This window comes from Rattus norvegicus, chromosome 1 (genome assembly GCF_021556685.1).
Source record: "Rattus norvegicus strain SHRSP/BbbUtx chromosome 1, alternate assembly SHRSP_T2T, whole genome shotgun sequence".
Taxonomy (NCBI): Eukaryota; Metazoa; Chordata; class Mammalia; order Rodentia; family Muridae; genus Rattus; species Rattus norvegicus.
In genome coordinates this window covers 216,617,501-216,640,590 of record NC_141534.1, presented here as the reverse complement: position 1 = coordinate 216,640,590, position 23,090 = coordinate 216,617,501, and the positions used below count along the sequence as shown (strand labels likewise).

Sequence of the window (23,090 nt, the reverse complement as noted above, 5' to 3'; positions counted from 1 at the left end):
GCAATTAGTCATTCCATTGTCTCAGCAAGGGGAATCTCCATTAGATCACCCCCTGGTGATGTTAAATAAGAGAAGTGAGAGGGATAGGTCAGCCAGAAGCTCTGAGCCCCATTGAGGGGCTTCCAGTGGGAGAAAGGAGAAGAGGGGAGGAATGGCAATAGGTGAGAGACCGAGAAAGTCCAAAGACAATTCACTAGCAAGAGACCAGACACCAAGCCCTCAGACCCAGCCTCCACAGACAGAGCTGCTTGGTTTTCTTGGTTGCACTGAGCGGTAGAAAGATGAAGCTTGCTGCCTGCCGACTACAAGACTGGGGACCCAAGAGAATGAAGAACCCCACGCACCCCTCGAGCAAGTAAGTCACTGGAGAAGGGGAGACAGGAGTCCCCAGGAACTGCACAGGGGCCTTGTCTGCTAGTGAAGAGAGAAAGACCAGTGTGATTAGACATGGGGACTTCCTAGGACAAAACTATCCACGGGCTCCCATCTAACAAAGTTCTGCAGTAAACACCATGGATGGACCCTGAGTGGCCTGGTAAGGAGGCCACTCCTACCAGGACATACGCAGTGTCTGAAAGTTCTGGGGACAGTGCAGAGAAGCATCCTATATGCAAGAGCTGACCCGCAAAACCCTCCTGAGCCCCCCATGCAGGTGGCCTAGCAGCAGAAGGCAAACATGGACATCAAGGGAAACCTTCCTCAAAAGAGAAGAAAGCAAGCACTCCCAGAGAAGCAGGGCCAGGTACGCCCCTGGGCTCTGACTCCCTCACCCACTCGCTGCCTCCCTGCCTCTGCCCTGGGAAAGCCCCACGGAGGGCAGACCATGTTCCGCCCCACTTGTATCTCTGTTTTCCTCAGTGTGCTGCTGCCCACCCTACAGGACCCCTACACACACCCCACAGCACACTAGCCCCTCATTCAGGCTCCAGCTCCCTCAACCCAACTCTGCAGCAGCCTCCTGCCCATCGCCTGATCCCTGGGCACCGGACATCAAGACCTTAGCTGCTCCCACCATTCTCAGCCCCAACCCTACTCCTGACCTCAGGCCTCTGCCCATGAACGGCTCTGGAGCCCCCTCCTAGCTCAATCCTTGGCTGATAAGGTTTCAGAAGCCGTCACATAACCGAGATCACACCTCAGATTGTACCGCCCCAACCTCTCTTCTCCAAAACCACACCTCACTGCCCAGCCCTGCTCTCTCCCACCCCGACCCAACACATGCCTCTGTCCTCCATGTACATCCTGCCCCAGATAAAGCTGACCCCTGACCTTCTCCCTGCTCCCCCTACCTGGCGCAGGTTTCGGGTAACCCGGACGTCGTGCCAGGCGTTGTCGTTGAACTTGCCATTGACGGGTTCCACGAGGGCCTCGAAGGCACCTGAGCCTAGGTTGATGACCAGCCAGACAGCCCCGGACTTGAGGGACAGGTTGACGTAGTCAGCCGACTTCCCCGTGTGCAGCATCAGCCCGTTGCGCTGCAGGGTGCGGAAGGCCAGTGTGATCTCATCAGTGCTGCTCTGGATCGGGTTGTGTGACAGGTCGTAGCAGAAGAACTCATTGCCCTTGAAGGTTGCCACAAATTCCTCCTTGCCTGGACGCCATGGTTTAGGAAAATGGGAGAAGGCTGAGTGGGTGGGGTATGCCAGGGTCTCCCCATTCACCTCCAGCAACCCAAACATGGGTCCTGGACACTGGAGTCCTGTGGTCCCAACTCTAAACTCAGGCCCTCTTCCCCTCCTACATGCTGTCAACCTGGACCCTGCTGTCTTTGCTACCAAAAGTCAACTTCCTCCAGGTCCATTTCCAAAGCAGGAGGCTGCTAAGTGGCTCTCACACTGACAGCTGACAATTAAGCTGCCACAGGGCCAGACAAAGCTAAAGGCTTCACTGTCTCCTCCCTACCAATTCTCTCAACCTCTGCCACCCCGGAACAAAGGCATGTGGGGGAGAAACAAGAGGCTCTGCCGGGCTTCTCCCTGGGATGCCTCTCCAGGACCGTAGCACCAAGTGTTTCCTAAGCAGCCCACCTCTCCTCTCGCAGCTTCTTTGGTAACAGCTGTTCTTGGTACCCAGTGACAGGGGCAAGTCTCAGGCCTCCCCATAAGGGATGAGACCCATGTCTAGCCCTGCACAGATAAAAAGACTGGAAAGCCATGGAGTGGAAAGGGACAGGGATAGGACATGTGGGGAGGCATTGCAAGTGACAGGAATATGCACCAGGTGACAGGCCACTCTGTCACATTTACTTGGGAACTCGTCATGCCTGCTCTCCCTCCTCTCCCAACTTCCTCCTCCAACCTAAGACACCCCACACTGCCCAGTGAGTGGCAGGAGAGGACCTGGCTCTCATGTGTGCATGCTCGTGGGTGTACATGGCCTGTGTGCACTTGTGTGAGAGTATGTGTTTATGCATGTGTACGCATGGACACAGCACCCAGTCCAAGTTCCTTCTTACTGGCACTCTTTAGGTGGGAAGCCACAACTCATGGAAGGGCCATAAGGATGTGGGGTAGGGAGAGGGGGAGAGGCCTACGAGTGGATGACAAGTAGAAAGACCATGACTGGAAATAGAGAGGTGGGGTTCAGCCCCTCAATTTCACACACCAGAGCATAAGCCCAGGCAGAAAACCAGATTTCAAACCAAAGAGACCGGTGCCCTGAACCCAGGCAGTGACTTCTGATCCTGCAACCTCCCTAGATGGGTAAGGGGCTGTGTTGTGAGGGTCTTTAGGGAGAGATGGACTCTCTGAGCATCTCAGGAGATTTTTCTCAAGTTCCAGGGAAGGATAGGCCCTAAGATGGGCACAGAGGACCACTACGAGGCACCTGTTCTCCCCCAGGGCAGCCCCATAGGCAAACACAGGGAGTTCATTGCAGATTCTGTAGAACTCTTTTTTAATCCAGCACACAGCCTAGCTCTCTCCCTCCAGGCAGGCTGCCCACACTGCCCCACTACATCCGGATGCCAAGGCACCAGCTGCTGCCCCAATGCCTGGCATAGCCCTCACTGCAGCTGGCAAGCCTTGTGTCCTGAGGCCACAGCAAGCTGAGGGGGGTAGGGCATGGGCCACATTGGGACCATCTGAAACCCTCCCTCTGTGTAGGGGACCAGAAGCGAAGGTGAGGCAACCAGCAGAGACAAGGACATATTTAATGGTGATGTGGGGAGCTCAGCGTAGAAGGGGACAAAGACGGACCCTCCGTGGGTCAGAAGAGAAATGGAGACAGGCTGTAAGGAAAGAGCGGTCACATGGGACCCTATGGATAAAGAACAAGAGGGAACCCTGAGGGGACAGGTAAGGAGGAGGGCCAGCCAGCATAGAAAGGGGACAGGGACCTCTGGGGAACTAAAGCCAAGGCTTTCTGGGGCTTTACGGTTTCCATAGCAACCAGGCCTACTGCTCAGACACTAACATAGCCAGGGGGCTCAAGGACCAGAAAAGGGAATGCATTTGACCTTGGTTTCACCACCCATACTGTTAGACCCGCCCAGAAGTCAGACTTCCCCTCCCACTCCCTCACCTTCACTGCGGTCAAAGCAAATAACATTGCCAAGACACAGAAGGAAAGGAAAATAAGGCAGCCACCTGAGAAAGTGATTGGGACCAAACAAAAGAAGTCAGAGAAGAAAGGAGAGGTGGAGCTGAGGCTGGACTGTGGCTGCCAAGGCAAAGAACAGAAATGAGGCCGTTCCTGGACTCCTCAGGTGGACCCAGGGGAGGAGGCGAAGCCAACTACGCTGTAAACCCTGAGTTGACTGGACCTCGGTCCCTTGTCCTAGAAATGGAAAGGCATTTCTAAGGTCTGACAGAGCCTGAACGCACTTAAGAAGAGGGACGGTAGGCAGGTGGGCAATGGTAGCAAGGAAACTGAAGGCGAGGTGAAAGAGAGAGAGAGAGAGAGAGAGAGAGAGAGAGAGAGCGCCTTGAGGGAGCAGAGGTAGACCCTAGTGGAGGCTGTTACACCAGGGATCAGAATATATAATGGGGCCCTGGGAGCTCCTTGGAGCACTGGCTGGATCTGAGATGCTCAAATCCTGAAGCGCCAGGGGGCGCTTTGCTCCGTCAGTCACACAGGCCAGGCCACAGTCAGGAACTACAACTCCCATCAGCCCATGAAAAACCACAACTCCTAAGAGCTCCTAGTGTAGAAAGAGAGTCACTGCCAATACTTGTTTGCTTCTCCATCAGGGAGTCTGTGGCCTCACGAGTGTCCCCAACAAAGCTGAATGTGGCCAGAACTGAGAGAGTTTCTAAGTGCCATGAAAGGGAGGCGCACAGCTGCCCCCTCTGCAGACCCAGCTCAAAGGCCTCCTCTGGGAAGATCTCCAGCCCCTCTGACCCTCCTGGCTCTGGGGAGCTACAGCTGTGTGTTCTGCTCATTTGGCATTACTGCCTAGGGACTGCCTAGGAACATCTTGTACAGCTCCCTCGGGAGGAAATGTGATGTGAGAGAGAAGGCCTGGGTGCTGGTGCTGGCTCCACCAACCGGCTCTATGACCTCGGCCAGGCTAAGCCCAGCTTTCTCCTCTGGGAGGTAAAGGAGCCACCTGTCAGTCTGCCTACGAGGAATCTAGAAAAGACAGCCCATAATCCAGCCCGTAAGCGACTCTGCCCCTGGATGTGACTTTTTGATGCGCACATACTCACCCCTCCACTGGTGAATGAATAAGTTAACCCTTCTGAACAAAGCCTGCAGTTCCCGGGCTCCTCCACGGACCACAGTCAGTGAGACGCTGGGAACAGTGACCATTCATTCACTCATTTTAAATAAGTGAGCCATGTGTGTTGGTGCACACCCTTGATCCCAACACTCAGAAGGCAGAGGCTGATGTGTTTCTTAGCATTTAAGGCCAACCTGGTCTACATAGTGAGTTCCGGGTCAGCCAAAACTGCATAGTGAGACCCTACCAAAATTAATAATTAATTAATTAAATGTGCTGAGCTCATGCCTACGTATATGTCAAGAGCTGTGCGGAACATGGAGAGAGACAATGAAAATGTCAGGGAGCTAAGGACCAGAAGGGGTAGCAAGCAGAGTGACAGGATATGGTATGTCTGATCCCAAGGAGATGCAGACAAAGGGCTCCCAGGAGTGTCCAGGCTGGCCCGGGAGGTCAGGAAGATAGCCAGCAAAGACAGACTGCCTGCTTTTTTCATGACCTAGCTGTGAGAGACAGCAAGGAACTGGAGCGGGGCTTGGGATGGTGCAAACCCAGGTGGACAGTAGGACACTAGCTGCAGAGTGGAGGTGACGCCATGTGGCTTCAGCTTGAATACAGAGCTTTGAGAGTTGTTTGGCTGGCCTGTACTTTTCTCAGCAGAGTCCTGAGAGAAGTAGCCTCAGGCCTAAAACATGAGCTGGAGTCCCAGTGTCCTCAGACACTAAGGGGCCTCGTGCTGGCCTCTGGGGCTTTGACTGTTTCCCCACCTATAAAAGCAATGATGCCTGCCACTAAATGTCATCATGGCTCACTGGGACAGTCTAGGTGACACACACAGATCACAGATGCTAGCAGCTGCCCCCAGGCAAGGTACCTAGCAGGCTCTTGGAATATGATGGTACCCTGCCACCTCTCTCTCCACTGCAGCCACACTTTCTAGAGATGGGCCTGAGTGCCGCCGTGGAAAGGGGCATCTATGCTCAGCTAAGACCATCAGGACAAGCTTTGAGAAAGAGATGGAGGTTGTGGTCCTTCACAGTAGGACATGGACCGCTGGGAATGGTGGTAGTGGGAGGCAGAACTACTGTAGGTCTGGAGGCACGGGAGATGCCGTACATCTGTGAGGACCCCTCCACCTCTCAGAATGCAGTTAGCCTACAGCGGGGCAAGGGTTGGGCTGTCTGGGGACCGTGGGATCACTGACCTTTTGTTGGCTGGTGCACATCGCCGGCTCCTCCTCTCCCGGCCCCCCCCTCGGAGAACAGTAAGGACCCTACTGGAGAAGCAGAATTGGGGAGTCAGGCACAGGGGCTTTGAAGCCAGTCCCATCCCAGTCTTGAAGTGATGGAAGGCCCTATTCAGGACAAAGGTGCTGCTTACAGGCCTGGGCAAGGGGGAAGAGCTTCTCTGGGGAGTCCCTGGCCTTCAAGGTCTCTTGAGAAGGAGCCACGTGACAATCCAAAGGCTACCAGCTGCAGGTGAGGAATGAGTCAGTCTAGGGTGAGGAGACCACGTTGGGGGAGAAGGGCAGTCCTGGGGACCGAGGCCCTGAGCACCTGTACCCCCAGCTTCCCCACACCCTGTGGAATATGACCACTGTCATATCCCTGGGGCTCATGCTCCTCCCTCGCTGGGCGTCTCTGCCCACCTCCTGTGCTGGGTTAGAGAATGTCCTTGTCAACCTGCTTTTCCCTGACTTACGCCTGTGTTACACCTCAATTCAGGTACCAAAGCCCTCCTGTTCTGTGTCTGTCCTCTCATGGGACACCTACAACTGTTTCAGTCATTACAGTGGGTGCTCTGAAGGCCTCCACCTAAACAATGGGGATTCCCAGGTTTGTCCCTCCACCACACTCACGGAAGGGCTGTGCTCACCTAAGGAGGTCCTGACTAAGCAGGGCTCAAGGGGATAGAAGAAAATCTTCCTCAGAAATCAGTTCTCAGCCTCATTCTCTGGTCCACCACACAGGGCCCAGCTCCAGCACCTCCAGAGGCACAGGCTGCCATGTCTGGGCTCCAGGCTGGCTTGAACTTCACCCACACTTGCCAGTGAACACACGTTCTCTGGAGCCGGGCTCCCAAGCAATCAGCCCTACTGCTAGATCCACAGAATGAGGAGAATTCAGGGATAGAGGGGGAAATTTCTTTCTGGGCTCTTCCTCCAACTCCAGTCCCCAGTCCCCAAAACTAAAACTAGACAAACATCTGAGCTGCAGAGCCTTTTGGATGAGGGGAGACATCTCTGGGACTCTTCAAGAAAACATCCTCAATGTCTGAAGTGAGCCACAGGCAGCACTCCCCAAACCAAGGTTTTAGAGAAAAGAAGGATGTGAGTCAGCCAGGACCCTCCTCCTAACTTCCTGTATGGGACTTCTTCCTGCTTACTTCTGGCCATAATTCCCCATGCCTGCACAAATTCCAGGCCCTCGTTTATCAGACCTAAATCCATTCCAAATTTCAGATCTTGGCAAAAGTCTCTTGCAGCCTAGCCCTGTCTCTTTGGCAAATACAGCAGTGCCCAGGGTGCTCATAGAGGTGGATACAGGGACTGTTCAGGGCGCAGCTGGAGAGTCAGAACTCCTAGGTTTCCCTCCAGGTTGCTTAGTGCCAAGTTTCCTCTACCCTTGCAACACTGAGATTAGACCCCAGGGCCGTGTGTATACAGACTACTTAGCCAAGGGTAGGTGCAAGATAAAGGACAAGTCCCAGCCTAGCCACCAGTAGGGCTGTCATGACTCCTCGTGACACTCCGTAATCACAGTCACCAGTCATTTGTCTCTGGGGTACTGTCATCTGTCAGATAGCAATAAGAGACTCAAAAGATATTGGAGGGAAAGGCATTGTGGGAAGGGAGGATTCTACACTTCCAGCCTCATATCTTCCCTTTAAACCCATTCTAGGGACGGGGATTAAATGGGGTGTCTTCCGCAGCAGCAAGGGAAGAGGAATGTGCTGCCTCAAATCCTTTCTGCAGCCCAGGTAGGCCCTTTTCTTTTTAACTCGCATTCATAGGAAAGAAAGAGTGACCAGAATGAGTGGATGCAAATCAAACACCAGCATGAGAAAGAGAAAAGCAAGATGTACCACAAGGAAGATGGAGAGAACAAAAACAAAAGGAGACTGGAGACAACGGCAGGAGAGTTTACATCTGACATCAGAAACCAAGGTGACGTGAGGGTGGACAGTGGACCCGAGGGGAGCGAGGGGAGCGAGGGGAGCGAGGGAGCGAGGGGAGCGGAAAGGGCCAGCCCCACCCCCGCCAGGCACCCCCATACAAATAAAGAAATGGCCAAGGAAAAGGTAAGGGAAGGAAGGAGGGAGGCAGGAGGGGTGAAGGAGAAGGAGGGAGGGGAGGGGAGAGAACAGAAAAGCCAGGCACAGTTTGGGGGAATCCAGTCCAATCGTAACGAAACCAAAACTTCAAACCATACCTTCGCTGTTTAACGTCAGGTGAGCCGGACCTTAGAAAGGGGAAGAAGAGAAAGAAAGAAAAGGAGAAAAGAAAGAAAGAGAAGAGGAAAGAAACAAAGAAACACGAGTCATGAAATCCGCCAGAGAGAAGGGAGGGAAAGTTGCTGCTGCCACAATTTAAAACCCTTTTAACTTGTGACAGACATCGGGGGAGAGCCCCCAGCCCAGCAGCTGAGGGAAGGGGCCCGATGCAGAAATAGAGGGTGGAGGGAGGGGAAGGGGTATCGGAGGGTGGGTGAGCCAGAGGAGGCAGGGCAGGGAGTCGCTGCAGGGGGAGGAAGAGAGTTTTTTGGTTTCTTATTTTTTTTCTTCTTGCCGGAAAAAAAAGAAAGAAAAAAGAAAAAGGAAAAGGAGGGTAAGCATGGGGGGGGTGCTGCTTTTCCCTTTTTCTTTCTTCTTTTTTCTTTTTTTCTTTTCTTTTTTTTTTTCTTCCAGGAGGTGGAGAGAAAAAAAAAACGGTCAACGAGAAAAAAACAATTCGGATGGAGGAGAAAATAAAACACGACACAAAAATCAAAGCCACCTGGAGAGAAAGAGAGTGTCCCGTTAGGGTGGGATCGAGTGGGCAAGGGGACTCCAACCACCACATACACACACACATGCACACACACACACACACACACACACACACACACATGCATGCACACATGCACACACACATGCACACATACACACACACACACACACACACACACACGCACGCACGCACATGCGCACACACACACCAGGGGTCTGCATGACCTAGGGGGAAAGTGGGTAGTATAGAAACCTGGGCTTAAAGGAAACCTTCACACTGGAACATAGAAAAGCCTCCTCAGTGGCCCTAATTCTTCCAGCTACCCATTCCAGACACACATAGAGAGAGCATGTTCCAAAGAAAACCTGCTTGTTTCTGGGGAACCAAGGAAGCTGGAAGAAGTAAACTGAGTCTAAAGAACATAAGATGGTGTGATTCTTTCACAATCTGGGAAGCTAGAAACTGTGTGACTTTGGACAACAAGTTCCAAAAAGGACAGCCAAGACCCCTGGGCAGGAGGTCAAGCACTCTGGAAGATCCAAATCCTTCATGCCTAAATGACCCTGCAGGTCCCCTTTCCCTGGCCAGGCCTTTGCTGAGGACTATTTTGTCCTAATTTGAGGTAACCCTCTCTAACCTGAGTCTTTTCAGAATGAACCACACCAGGACCACAGACCCCCGAGAGGCGGACACCACCAGACCAGCGATGGGACTGATTCCCCTGGACTCCCTGAGATGACCAGCTAGCCCTACCAAACCCCTGCTCCCTGCCCCATCACAGCCCCACCTTCCAGCCGTGCGGCCTAACCAGGAGGGTGGGGGAAGAACAGTCTGCTGCCAGGAAAACCATTCCTGCTCTTGTGACATGAGAGGCTAGACCCTGGGATGGACACTGAAGTCAGTATGGAGTCTAGGGAGCTGCAAGTATCTCCAGGGCACAGAAAGGTTAGCCAGTGCCCGGGAGGCGGTGAGGAGGCTAAGGAGACTGGGAAGGGTTTGGCAGGGCAAAATCTTGGCCCTGGGGGAGACAAAGCCACAGGTTCCTGGTAGCTTCTTTCTCCTCTCCATCAGTGTCATTTCTTTATCTCACCTCTAGGTCGGAGACTAGCTTGAGGGAGGAGGTCACAGCAAGTGGGGCAGCATCAGGACCACACAGTTCTCAGGAGGACATAGGGTCTATTCAAAGCACTGGGAGGACCTCCAGCTTTTAGGCTGTCTTTTTATTCCCTACCCTGCCACTCACTCTTACCCCACAAAATTCCAGCACCTCCTTCTAAAACTCAGGCCCCAAGCCCTGAACCCTTATCCCACTCCGCCTGTCAGCAGCAGCCTTGCCCTGAGGCCCTACTCTTAGATATCTAGGCTTCTGTTACCCTCGATTCAGTGTCAGAGGGCCCATGGGTTCAGTTTCTTGTCCTCTGCCCCCACCACCACCACCACCTACAGCCCCTTAGGTGGCTACTGCTGGGGGAAGTCACACAGCTACCCTCAAGACCCTTTCATTGCCCAGCTCTCTGCCGGCCTCATTAGCATGCGGCACTCTCCCTCTGTCACCAAGGCAACCAGCTGCTCAGCTCCCTCAGGCGTGACAGCACCAGCCATCTTGGTGAGGGGAGACCCGTTCCCTTCCAGTCTACTCCTGGCTCATCCTCAGATGACCGGAGGACCGAGGAATTCCTTCCTACAACCTGTTTCCTCTCCCATCCCAATTATAGCTTGCTCTTTGTCCAGACCCCAGTACCCCTGGGGTGCTCTCTCCCCCACGACTACCTGTGGCATCTTGCCCCTCCTTCCACTCCTCTTACAGGCTGGCAGTGATGGATGGTGCTGCCAAAGGCCCTTCCTCGGGTATTCTACTCGGCTAATCTGGGTCTCCTTTCTCCGCTTGGAGGAGATCAGGGAGAAAGAGGAGGTGCTCAGGGCATTGCACAGCAGGATGCCTGGGTTCCAGGAGGAAGCCAGGTCTTAGGCCCAGCATCCCAGCATCAAGGGACAGAGAAAGGGAGCAGAGACCCCTGAGAGATCTGAAGGGGGATCACAGGGAGGTCCAGCTGAGCCTGTGTCCTCGCTTGAAGTCTCGCCCTTGACTTGTACCCAGACAGACCCCAGAATGACAGTCATGGAGAGAAAACTTAAGAGACACAGAGAGACAAGCACAAGGACACACAGAAGGATCACACTCCTAACTATGTGCACACGGGTGCATGTGCACACACACAGATGCCGCATCCCATACACACCCTGCACTATTGCTATTCAGGCCCACATCCACACCAGCAGGTTACCGGGACACCCCACACAGAGCTCATTCCCTCGTCTCCAAAGCCGACCGACCACCTTATCAGTCCTTTCCTCTCCCTGTTCCAAGCTACTTCAATACGGCCTCTGCCCTTCCCTCTCAGCTGACGCCTTCCCTACTATGTTCCTCTCCTCCTCCCCTCCCCCCCACCAGCTTTTTTAAAATCCTACCTCTTGCTCCTCTCCCTGTCTCTATGCTCCCTCCTCCTTCCTCCCAAGCCTCTCCTCTCCCTTTGTTCCAGAGGAGACATCAAGAGCAAGTTAAAGCCACGAAATCTTATCTCCAGCCCTCAGAAGGCAGTGTCCACCCAGATGTGCAGACTCTCTCCTTCTCTCTCACATGCATACAGACCTAGGTAAACAGTGATACACAGAGATGCAAACATAGATGCAGACACACAAAGCCCTGGTCGCTCCTCCAGAGACACATAACACCCGCCACTCCACGGACAAGACAATAAGCTGGTGCCCACACAGACAGCCAAGTGACATGAATGTGTGCGCATACACGAACACACAGATACAGACACAGGGGCTGGCCTGCTGAGACCAGGGCACCTGAGAAAACCCAAAGAGAAGAAACGGATAGACAAGGAAAGCTGAGGATACCACCAGGAAAACGGGTTCCACTCCTACCCAGACCTGCGGCCCTCACTGCCTGCCCTTACCAGGACTCACACATCCTGGTGTCTCTATGCTCTTCCCAGAAGGGCCAAACCCAGGGGGCTCAGAGTGCATCCTACCCACTACCTTCCCAGGACAGGGGACTGGAGCAGAGTGGTCACCAAGAGATGGCCTTCCCTCACAATCATGCTGCCAACTTCACAGCGATGACCTGGAAGATTGGCTGTAATCTAGCCCCCAAGCATAGACCACGCCATCTTCAGTCCTAGTCCACCCCAGAGAAGGAAAAGAAACAGAGGGGAAAGCAAAGATAGAGAGAAAGTTTCTAAGAACGGCAGAACCCAGAGCATCTGGGGAAGGACAGGGATAGAGAGAGGTCCACAGACAGAGCCCCGGAGAAAGAGAAGCAAAGACAATGACAGAGAGAAAGAGAGAGAGAGAGAGAGAGAGAGAGAGAGAGAGAGAGAGAGAGAGAGAGAGAGAGAGAGCCCAGACGGAAAGCAGGGAGAGCACGGACAGAGATCCGAGAGAAGCCCACTGCCACCCTTGCCATGGGGCTGGGTTGAACGAAGAAGCTGTTCTCTTCCTCAAGCCATGGGCAGCTTTAGCAGAGTGGAAGAGCTGGCCCTGCCCACACACCCCAACATGGGACAGACCCCACCCTGCCTGTGCTCTCACCACACTCCCACTAACCTGCAAGTAGCAGCACGAATTCTCTGCAGCTCAAGCTGCAGGCCAGCAGCCAACCCTGCCATCCCCACTCTCTTTACATGGCCACGTACTTCTCCTAAACTGGGCAAGACCGTGTCTACCTACTCACTTCTGGGCTCTTCCAACACTGCCAGCTGTGTTCCTTTCCCCTCCCCAGTCATCAGCTCTTCCAAGAGAGCCTCTTCCCTCCCCCACAAGGCAGAAGGCTGAGGGCAGCAGAGAGCAGCACGGGGTAAGGAGGAGGACCTGCCCTCTACCCAGCATCGTCCCCAGTCAATGAGCAAAGAGGCCCAGCCCAGGAAGAGGCAGTCCAATGGAGAAGACCCCAGACTCCCTTCCCCCTGGGAACCCCGCAAACATGAGCAGGCAGGAAGCTGCTGCATGGCCAACAGCACCCCTTCAAATGGGCCCCACAGGGAAATATTACCCTGATGATCAGGGAGGCTCCACTCACCTTCCATGGGGTGTTCCTCTAAAGTCAGCCAAGTTCAGAGAAGGGAGCAGGGAGAGAAGAGATAGGAGACCTGTTAGCAAATGTGCTTCAAGGACCAAGGGGTTCCAGGACCCCAAGCCCACCAAGGCCCTGACATGAATAACCCAAACTAGAAGTCCCAGATCTCAGGGAACAGCTTTGCCTCAGACTAGGCAGTGGCCACACTGTCCCCTCAAGGAGTCTCCCAAGTCAGCCAGAACAGGAAGGCTGGGAGGGACCTCTACATTTGCACCAGATCCTGTTATGCTAGGAAATTGAGGCCCAGAGCAGGGACATGACAGCCCAAGATCACACAGAGACAGGAAGGAGGGTTGCAAACAGGGCAATGAGCAGCCGCCAGCCGCCAGCCGCCAGCCAGGCCTCCCTACTCCCTGAGGCAGGCTCCTCTCTTGCATTCATTCCACTGCAGCTCAGAGACAGATGGGGACATGCTCACACCAGAGACTGTCTTACTGAGCTCGCCGAGACACACTCACGCTCAGTGACACACTGACACACATAAGCACCAATCGACCCACTCTTGCATTTAGCTCTCATACAACTCACTCACAGTGTTCCAGTCAAGGATCTGACCTTCCTTTAGCCCACTACCCACCCAGGGAAAAGAAGGCACCCTCACAGACTCAGAATATAGTTTTGTGGCATGAGCTAGGCCCTGGGTCTGATCCAAGAAAATCCTTGGATCAGACTCTGCCCCAAACTACCCAACTAAGTCACTCAACCTCTCTGTACCCCAATTCAACAGAGAGGGTGAACTGCCCCTTCTGGCCCTGGCTCTGCCTCTGTGATCAGAAGAAATGTCTTCATTCTGCTTGGCTTTTTTATTTGTTTTCATTTTTGAAGAGTGTTCCACAGTCTTGTCCTACATCCAAGCTGGCCTGGAACTAACTCTGTGGTCTCTAGTCTCTAACTCAGGGCTATCCTCCTACCTCCTTAGTGCTGGGATTACAGGCATACACTACTACGCTCAGCTTTAAGCACTGCCGGGGATTAAATTCAAAGCTCTGTGTATGCTAAACACATATTCTACCAATTGAGCTGCATCCTCAAACTCCAGAATGTGTTGGCTTATTTATTTGTTTGCTTGCTTGCTTGTTTCAAAATACTGAATAGGGCGGGTTGGCCTCAAACTTGTTATATAGCCAAGGTTGGCCCTAATGTCTTAATCCTTCTGCTTCCATCTTCTAAAGGAGCCAAAATGTCCTCTAAATGGTTGGATGAGGCAAAGCATCTCCAGCTGAATGGTTATCCTAAGTTCAGTCAAATTCAGAGGACCACACTGAGGACCACTAGATTGTGCTACACCCTCTGGGCCATCAGCCTCATCTATTTAGGGCCTGGCCTGGACCTTGGGACACATCTGATGGGTAAAGAGAGGTGGATGTGAGCCTTCAGCCTTCCTTCAGCTAAGCCATAGCTCCTCAAGCAGGTTTCACTCTGGCCTGGTTTGTAAGAGGACCAAGGCACTCCCAGTTTTAAACATGTCACATATCCACTGACCGAGAGGATGTTAGATGCAGCCAAAGGCAGAAGAGAGAAGCTTCACAACCTACAAACACACACATGCTCCCAAGGAAAGACACACATGCAGGTCCTGAGATAGAGACCAATTCACACACTTGCACACACGCTGTCTCCTTCCTCCTGTGAGCACATTCTGTGGGATTTGTTCTTGGGGAGGGGCATTATACTGACAAAACAAATGTGCTATTTATCGTACGTCATACCACCCTGTGACACACACGCAGCGACTGAGTGCAAGCACCAACACTTGCACAGCAGCCTAATGCACGTTACCCCTGCCCGCCCACACACACCCAGTGAGCACAGCCGTCTTGCCACCTACCCATCTCTTTGTCCACCCACAAGCTTCCATGTTACAAATACACTCTACAGTACACAGCAGCCAGGCTTTGGCCTGACGGGCACACAGCCGAAGTTGTACAGACCACAATTCTTCTAAAGCTACTGAGCCTCGTTGCAACTCTGAGGGAGCTGTCCAGTTAAGGCCACCCCTGCGTACTCTGAGAACCGCGGCACTGGAACTCTTTGGTCCTAGCATGCTAAGGCCCTAGTCAGCCCCAAGCTGCCACCACCTGTGCAAAGGAATCATTTTGATTTCTAGATTATTCCACATAGCAGATATTTCAAAAAATATTTCCAGGCCGGAAAGAGTGATTAAGAAAGCACCTGCTCATCCAGAGGACCCTAGTTGGGTTTCCGGAACCCACCCTCACCTGCAACTCCAGCTGCAAAGGGATCAGATGCCTCTGGCCTCCTCAGGCAACTGCACTCACGTGAACATACTTAGACACAGACACACACAGTGGACATAATTTCCTTTTTTTAATGGGCTGGGGAGGTTAGGAGTGCTTGCTGCTCTTATAGAAGACTCGGGTTTGGTTCCCAGCGTTCACATGGCAGAGGCTCACAGCCACCTATACGCTCCAGTTCCAAGGGCTCTGATGGCCGCCTCTGACCTCTGCTGACACTGCATCATGTAGGTACAAATACCGGTCCTCAGGGACACACACATACACCCAAAATAAAATAAATATCTTTAGAAGAATAATTGTTAAGGTATGCTCAGAAACGCAAAGCTGGCAGGCTCCTGAGACATAGAATTCTTCCCTTCATCTGCTCTGTGCTGTCTGAATCCCTCACCTGCCATCCCAGGCCCCTCCAGCTCTCCCCCCACCCCCATCCCTTAGCCACATCGTCTCCATGCTCTCCTCATCCACAGCTCACCTTGATGTCTTGGGGCAAAGGTCTTGTTTCCAACCTACAATTCTTGATCTCTAAAAAGTGTCCCAAGATGCCATCTAACCTAGGGCCAAGCCCATTACCTGGTCGGCCTGGTGATGACTCATCTGTCACATTCCACATCAGCTGGGCTGTAAGCCTCGTGTGCTCAGTGGTATATCCTCTCCCCTCTCTGGACCACTCTCCATCACCATCCCTGTATCCACTTGCCAATCAGAGTCACCATGCTCCTTCTTCTCAGAGGATTCTTGCCCTTAATCTGTCTAAGGTGGTTTCAGAACCTTCCCTCTCAAGCCCTCTCCTGTCTTTATTGGGCTAGACACCCAGAAAGCACTCCTCTCCCCTTTCATACCAGTCACCAGTACTCGTGGGTTCCACCTGCTGAACCCCCCATGCACCATCAAGTGCAGCCTAGCTAAGGCCCCTGTCTGTTCTGTGGGAGCTTAAATAGGCCTCTGAGAGGATCTTGCTTCAGTGAGTCCTGTCACCCTGCAGTTTATGCCCATATGCCACCTAAGTGCCTTGGCACACCTCAAACCTACTGCAGTGTATATGGCTCCATGCTGGGCTTCACCAGGAAAGGTCTAATCTTCTTAGTAAGTCCCCTCAAATCTGACCACACCCACTCTTCAGTCTCCTATCCTGCAACAATCCAGGTTATGTTCTATCTACTCTCCCCAAAACACACGCACGCACGTGCACACACACAGCCGTCTGAGAAAGCCAATGTTTCCCCTCAACACCCATGTCGGTACCTATGCATTTTGAACACAGGAGAACAGCAGTTACCTGCTTCCGGGCCAGCTCTGTGATACACTGTCTTACCACTGCCCCCGTTGAAGCTACATGCAACTGTAATTTCAACTCGGCTTCCTGAAGGGACTGTAAAACTGTACAAGACAAAACAATGTCTCATTCATCTCTCTACACCCAGCTGCCCGCTCAGCTCCCGACTTGTAAAAAGACATGGCTGTGTTTGTTGAGTGAATAATATAATAACACTTCTTGTGTTCTGAGCACTAAAGTAGGCCTGGATCCTGTTGTGTGCTGTTTCCTGTACCCGCCACTACCATTATAACCCTTGAATACGAATGACTATTCCTCTGTAAGAGTGTCCAAAAGCAGACGCAGGGCTGGATACATGGCTCATGCCAGTGACTGTGAGGACCAGAAGTCAGATTCCCAGGACCCACATCAAAGGCAGGTAAGCCTGGTGGCCCACCTATTACCCAGAACACAGGAGGAAATAGACACAGAATCCCCGGGGCAAATAGCTAGCCGGACTATTCAAAATGGCGAGCTCTCAGTTCAGTGCAAGACCCTGCCCCTGTATATAAGGCAGAGAGCAAGTGGGAAAGGCACGCAAGATCAACCATACAGACATACATGTTCACATACACATACATGTGTGTATGTGTGTGTGTGTGCACGCGTGTGTGGGCCTACAAACATGAGTACAACACTCACACACATAGGGGGGAAATGCATAAGCATTCTCTGAGGTCACACTATCCGTGTCAATCAAATGAATCTAGATAACCAGCAAGATGGCTCAGTAGGTAAAGGCGCTTGCCACGTAAGCCTGACTGTCTGAGTCCCATCCCTGAAACCTACACAAAGACGGAAGGAAAGAACTAATTCCACAATGGTTGCCCTCTGCTCTCCATGAGCACCACAGCTTACACACTCCCCCAGCACACATCCTGTATACACGCATGCACACACACGCATGCACACACAATCACAACTATAACTTTTAGTAACCTCATTAAGGCTGGAGAGATGGCTCAGCAGTTAAAAGTGCTTACTCCTCTTCCAGAGACCTGGTCTAGACTTCTCAGGAAGTCCCCTCAAATCTGATCACACCCCCCTTCAGTCTCCTAGCCTGCAACAATCCACTGCCCCTGTTAAAGCTACATACTGACTTCAGTTTCCAGTACCCAGTGGAGGCTCACAACTGTAACTCCAGTTGCAGGGGACTCGATACCCTCTTCTGACCTCTGGGCAAAACATTCAAACACAAAAGATAAAATGAAATGCATATTTTAAAGTTCTTAAATCAATAATTGATTTAATCCAGGGCTGGGCGTGGTGGCACATGCCTTTAATCCCACCACTTGAGAGGCAGAGGCAGGTGGATAGCTGTAAATTCAAGGCTAGCCTGATCCTCAGAGTGAGTTCCTGTACAGCCAGGGCTAAGTAGAGAGAGGCTGTCTCAACAAACAACAACGACACGTAATCTAAATCCCTCTAAGCTTTAGTTTCCAGGAGGGCTGCTGTGGCTTGCCTGGAGGAACGCTTGCCTGACCTCAGCCCCCAGGACTACATAACCAGGCACCATGGTACATCCCAGAACTCAGAAGGTGGAGGCAGGAGGATCGGAAGTTCAAGGTCACGCTCCACAGCATATCTTATGTGAGCTTAGTATAAAATACAAAACAAACCTGGATCCCATCTCTTACTTCTCCCAGCCTCGTCCTGACCCAATATGGAAGGGGAGCATCTTGAGAGGTATCTTCTTAACCTAGAAGTCAAACCTGCTAGAAGCTGCTGGAGTGCTAATCTCCACTGTATTTTTATTTTCCACAAAAATCAATCTTGTCGCCTTACCATGCTGGAGACACCAGTTCTCTCACACCCCACATTTCCAGCAAGGAAGCTCTTCCTCCCTCTGGCTCAGCCGTTCTTCAAGGTCTAGCCTAGTGCCACCTCCTCCTCAAGGCCTCCTGGCCGTTGGCGTGAAGAAGCACAGTAAACCTGTTGATCTCTTGGCACAGCTCCTGGAGCATTGGCTTCTCATGGCTCGGCTCGGTGAGTTTTCCAGGTTCCCACAGCCAGCAAGTAGCAGAATGGAGCCTGGAAGCTGCCAGCCCAAGCAGCCATCCTGTGTCCTTCTTTCCCTGGAAACACCCAGCTCAGCTCTGCACCACTCCCCAGGGTGTCCGTCCCATCTGCCTGGTGTCCCTCCCACCCCTGGAAGCTGTCATGGTCGCATTTCTGACCTAACCCCAATTCGCACGCGCATGGCAGAGGACAGGGACATCCCCATCTTATCTAACATGAACTCAAGAGTTCCAGTAGATTCGTTATGGATACCAATGAAGATGAGGAACGTGGGAAGGGGGGATTATAAACAGTGAAGGCCATGCTCTGAGCCCTCAAAAAAAAGGACAACCATGCAGGAAGAGTCACATGTAGGGGAAAAGCCATGGCCAGTCAGTCCATCTACAGTGACACCTCATGGCCTCCCTGAGTCCTCAGGGGGAACACGCTCAGGGAGTCAGAGAGTGTGATAAGATTTCCCACTGAGATGTTCTTAGCCTTGGTGACTTTTATCCCTCAGTGTGATAGCCTGGCTCTCCAAGATGAGCTCCTTCCCAAGAGCTCTGAACACAGGTTCTCCTGCCTCTGCACCTCATGAACACCTCTCTAAGATAAGCCCAGCAGGCCCACAAACATGTGCTCTCCACATCCCTGGCTTAGGAAAGAATCTGTGGCCCTGAGATCTGAAGTAGTTACTGGTTTCTGGAGAAATACTGCCCTAAAGAAGCTCCAATAACCATGGAGCCCGAGGGATGGCTCAGCGATTAAGAGCCCTGGCTGCTATTCCACAGACCCAGGTTCAGTTCCCACATGATGGCTCACAACTGTCTGTAGCTCCAGTTCCTGGGAATCCAACCCTGTCCTCTGGCCTCCTTGGGTACTGTGCCATGTGGTACACGGACATACATGCAGATAGGACAATCATACGCAGCTTGACATGGTGGGGCAGGTGTTTGGTCCTAGGACTCTCTGTGAGTTCCAGACCAGCCGGGGCTACATAGAAAGACCCTGCCTTGAAAAATCAAAGAAACATGTTCTAGCTGGGCTGCCTTGTCTAGCCTCAGTGGGAGAGGAAGTGCCTTGGAGAGAATCTAAGTGCCAGGGTGGGGGATACACAGCCCCCACTTGCTCAGAGGAGAAGGGAAGGGGGAGGAGGAAAGAATGTAGGAGGGGCTGACAGGGAGGGGGTCAGTGAGTGGGATATAAAGTGAATTAGTTCTAAAAATTAAATTAAATTAAAAAAAGGAAACAAAAAGTTCTTGCCTATACACACACACACACACACACACACACACACACACACACACACACACCCTGCCCAGTGATGGACTGTATCCTGAAATTATGAGCTAAAATAAACCCTTTCTCCCCTAAGCGGCTTTCAGAGCACTTCATCACGGCAAGAGAAATGAGAACCTGGGATAGCTTCGTCTAAAGGCCAGGGCCACTCCACCCCACACAGACCAGATCCACTGTCCTAAACCCAACCCCTTCCGACTCCTCCCCCCTCGCCTCTCTACCTGCTCTTCCAACCATGTAAAACTGAAACTTCTTATTCTCTGAATCCTCCCTTCCCACCTCGACCACGGAGGCCGTGTCTTGCCCACGGCTTCGGTCTCAGCATCTGCTGTCTGTCACTGCAGCTATTCCAATGGCTACCACAGCTACTGTCCCCCTTCTTGCCTACTCCAAAACAATCAACATTCAGGGCAGGAGGCATCTCAGTCAGCAAAGTGTCTCTCACACACACAGAAGTCGTGATCTCCACTCCACAGAACTCAGGTAAAGTGTAGGTGTGGTAGCACTTCGCTACCTCAGCACTGGGAACGCAGACAGGCAGATCTCTGGGGCTCACTGGCCAACTAGCCTTAGTCTAACCAGAAAATTCCAGACCAGAGAGAGAGAGAGACCATGCCTCAAAAAGTGACAAGGTGGATGGGTACATGAAGAGTGACACTAGAGTTTATCCTGTGGCTGCGTGCACATATGTGCACACACATTCATATATGCACACACACGTTCACATAGACACATACACAAATAAATGTAATTAAAATCTCATTTAAACTATCTTCCAACTGATTTCTCCTCCGTCTAACTGTTGTGCAGAGTCCCTCCACGTTTACTCCCTGCTTCCCACCCACAGTTCTTGCTCAGTTCAGTTCAGTTCGCTTACCTGCTCCAATCCTTGGCACTCACTCGCCAGTCTCCACAGCCACTGTCCTATGAATGACTTAAAGCAGCTACCCAAGGCCTGGCCTCAGCTTCTCCTGCCATGATCTCTATTCTTCGTCCCAGTGTCAGCTGCTCCCCTACAGCTGGCACACATTTTTCCTCCCTTCCATACCTCTTTAATAACCATCCCTTTGCTTGGCTTGGCCTCTCCTGAGCTTGCCCGGTCAATGTTCAAAACCAGTCCCAAATAACATTTCACAACCCCATTACCAACCCTCTGGACTTGTAAACCCGTCCCTTCCTTGAGACCCCAGTGCCCTTTGTTTACAGGAATAGCAAGGAGGAATTTAGCTCTGTGGTAGAACCCTTGCCTAACCCTGGGTTCAATCCCCAATACTGATAAAATTAAAATTCTTAAAACTCTACTCCCGCTAATTATCTAACACACACACACACACACACACACACACACACACACACACACACACACAATCTATTTAGAGTCTATCCCTGTGAGCTTTGAAAAGAATGCAGGACTCAGTTCTGCTGCCTCTAAGAGACAAACTTTATTTAGCATGCATGTACACACATCCACACTTGCCACAGCATAAGCATGGAGGTCTGAGGACAACCGGCGGGAGTCAGTTCTCCCTTCCACTATGTGGGTTCTGGAAATTGAACAGGTTATCAAGGTTGGTGGCAAGCACCTTTGCCTGTGGAGCGCCATTTTGATTTTTAAGACAGGGTCTCACTATATAATGAGGGAACTTGCTACTTAGCCTAGGATGGTGTCAGATGTGTAGTGCTGCTCTGGCAGTGGTCCCCGGATGTGGTAACACCACCGTACCTGGGTAGCGATCTATTGTTTAGTCACCACACAGCTGTCCTGCCATGTCTCTAAGGCGGGCACCACACTGTGAATTGTGCTTTGGGGGTTTGTTTACTACTGCTATTGGAGGTTGGATATTCTTTTTTAGAGTATTTATTTCTTTTTATGTATGTGCATATATAACTCTGAATGAGTTTCTGTGCACCGAATGTACTTGAGTGTCCACGGAGGCGGAAGAACTGGATCCCCCGGACCTAGGATTGCTTGAGGGGGCTGTGAGCTGCCTTGGGTTGGTGCTAAGACCCAAACCTGGATCCTCTGCAAGAGCAATGCTCCCCACTGAGGCGTTTCTGCAGTCCCAAGCCCAGTGATTTCTTGTCTGAAATGTTTGGGTCTGGAAGCATTTCAAGGTTTTAGATGTTTTTAAAATTCTAGGATGGATGACTATATGTAATGAGATATCTTGGGTATTCACTCTTTCACATATACCTATGCATATAGCCTGCAGGTAATTTAATTCAGTGTTTCTACTCCATTGTTTTTTTCTTACCCTTTAGTCCATCAAATCAGGTTGGTGGGGAAGACTCCTCTTGCTATCATGTCAGTATCCCTCAGCATCTCAGCTTTTAGAGCACTTTAAACTTGAGGTTTCTGGACTGAAGACGCCCAGTCTGTACTTACTGCGCATTTTCTCTGTGTCTGTCACGTGCTGCTCTCTGGACTCTATATAAACTCACTGGGATTGTTGCAGTGACTCATTGAGGCAGGTACCATGTTACAGCACCTCACGGGTAGACAGACAGACAGACAGACAGACAGGCAGGCAGGCAGGCAGGCAGGCAGGCAGGCAGGCAGGTGCTTGAGTAAGCCATGAAGTCACTGGCCAAGAGGCCTGAATACAGATTCCCTTAACTGCTCCCTGCTGCCTTTGTATCTACTTCCTCAAGTAGAACTTCCAACTCTGGAGCAGACAGCTCAGCTCACACACTCCTCACCCCCCCCCCCCCGTAGGCCCTAGCACACTACAAAGGGGCCCACGAACACCACCTGTTGACTTAAATTGCCAGCCGACCAACGACACAGAGTGTCCATCTCTGCAGCACGCACAGTGACCATCTCCTCCTTGTCTTCTGATCAAGGTGTGCACCTAACACTCGGACCAGTGCACATCTGTGCCTTGACTCCATCTGGGGTCTCCCGCGCCTACCTGCACACCTCTTCTTCCTTGATCGATTTTCTTGCTCTTCTACAGATGCACACACACACACACACACACACACACACACACACACACACACACACACCATGGATGACATGGGGAAGTGCAGATGGATAAACCATGGCAAAATCCCTGTCTATGCTACCCCAGCTTTGTCACCCAGTCAGCAGCAGGAACACTGATGCTCAGTGAGCCGTCCTTAGCTCTGTCAGCAAGTACATGTGGCCAGATGCCCCACAGAAAGCAAGCAGCAAATCCTCTGCCATGTGGGTTCTCAGTAGCTAGGTAAGCCCAGACCCTAGGAAATTACAGGGGAGACTCTAAAAGATGCACACATCCATATGTATACCAAACGTCTCAAGGCAAATTGGTACATCTTGCCTATAAAGCTAAAACTATTCCTCCTAATGTATATTTTATTAACCACAATGGTGAATACACCATCAAAGCCATCTAAAAGCTTTTCTGAATTCATGAGAGCTTTGAGTCATTTGTTTCCCAATA

At 51.9% G+C, this 23,090-nt stretch overlaps 1 protein-coding gene across 34 annotated transcripts in view; it reads right to left on the bottom strand.

Annotated features, from left to right (window-relative positions):
• Window positions 1–23,090, bottom strand: part of Nrxn2 (neurexin 2) — a 115,842-nt gene that overhangs the window by 77,444 nt on the left and 15,308 nt on the right. For 23 of the 34 annotated variants that reach the window (XR_015632866.1, NM_053846.2, XM_087575101.1 and 20 more), the window contains exons 3-6: window positions 12,739–12,756; window positions 8,095–8,124; window positions 5,868–5,939; window positions 1,290–1,591 (exon numbers count right to left, since the gene is read on the bottom strand). Coding sequence is in view for 33 of the 34 variants with exons in the window: in NM_053846.2 (NP_446298.2) it covers window positions 1,290–1,591; window positions 5,868–5,939; window positions 8,095–8,124; window positions 12,739–12,756 (422 nt within the window). In the remaining variant the exon portion in view is untranslated. Of the gene's footprint in view, window positions 1–1,289; window positions 1,592–5,867; window positions 5,940–8,094; window positions 8,125–12,738; window positions 12,973–23,090 lie in introns of those variants that run through there. The other 11 variants (XM_087576725.1, XM_087576531.1, XM_087576616.1 and 8 more) reach the window with 6 other exon arrangements.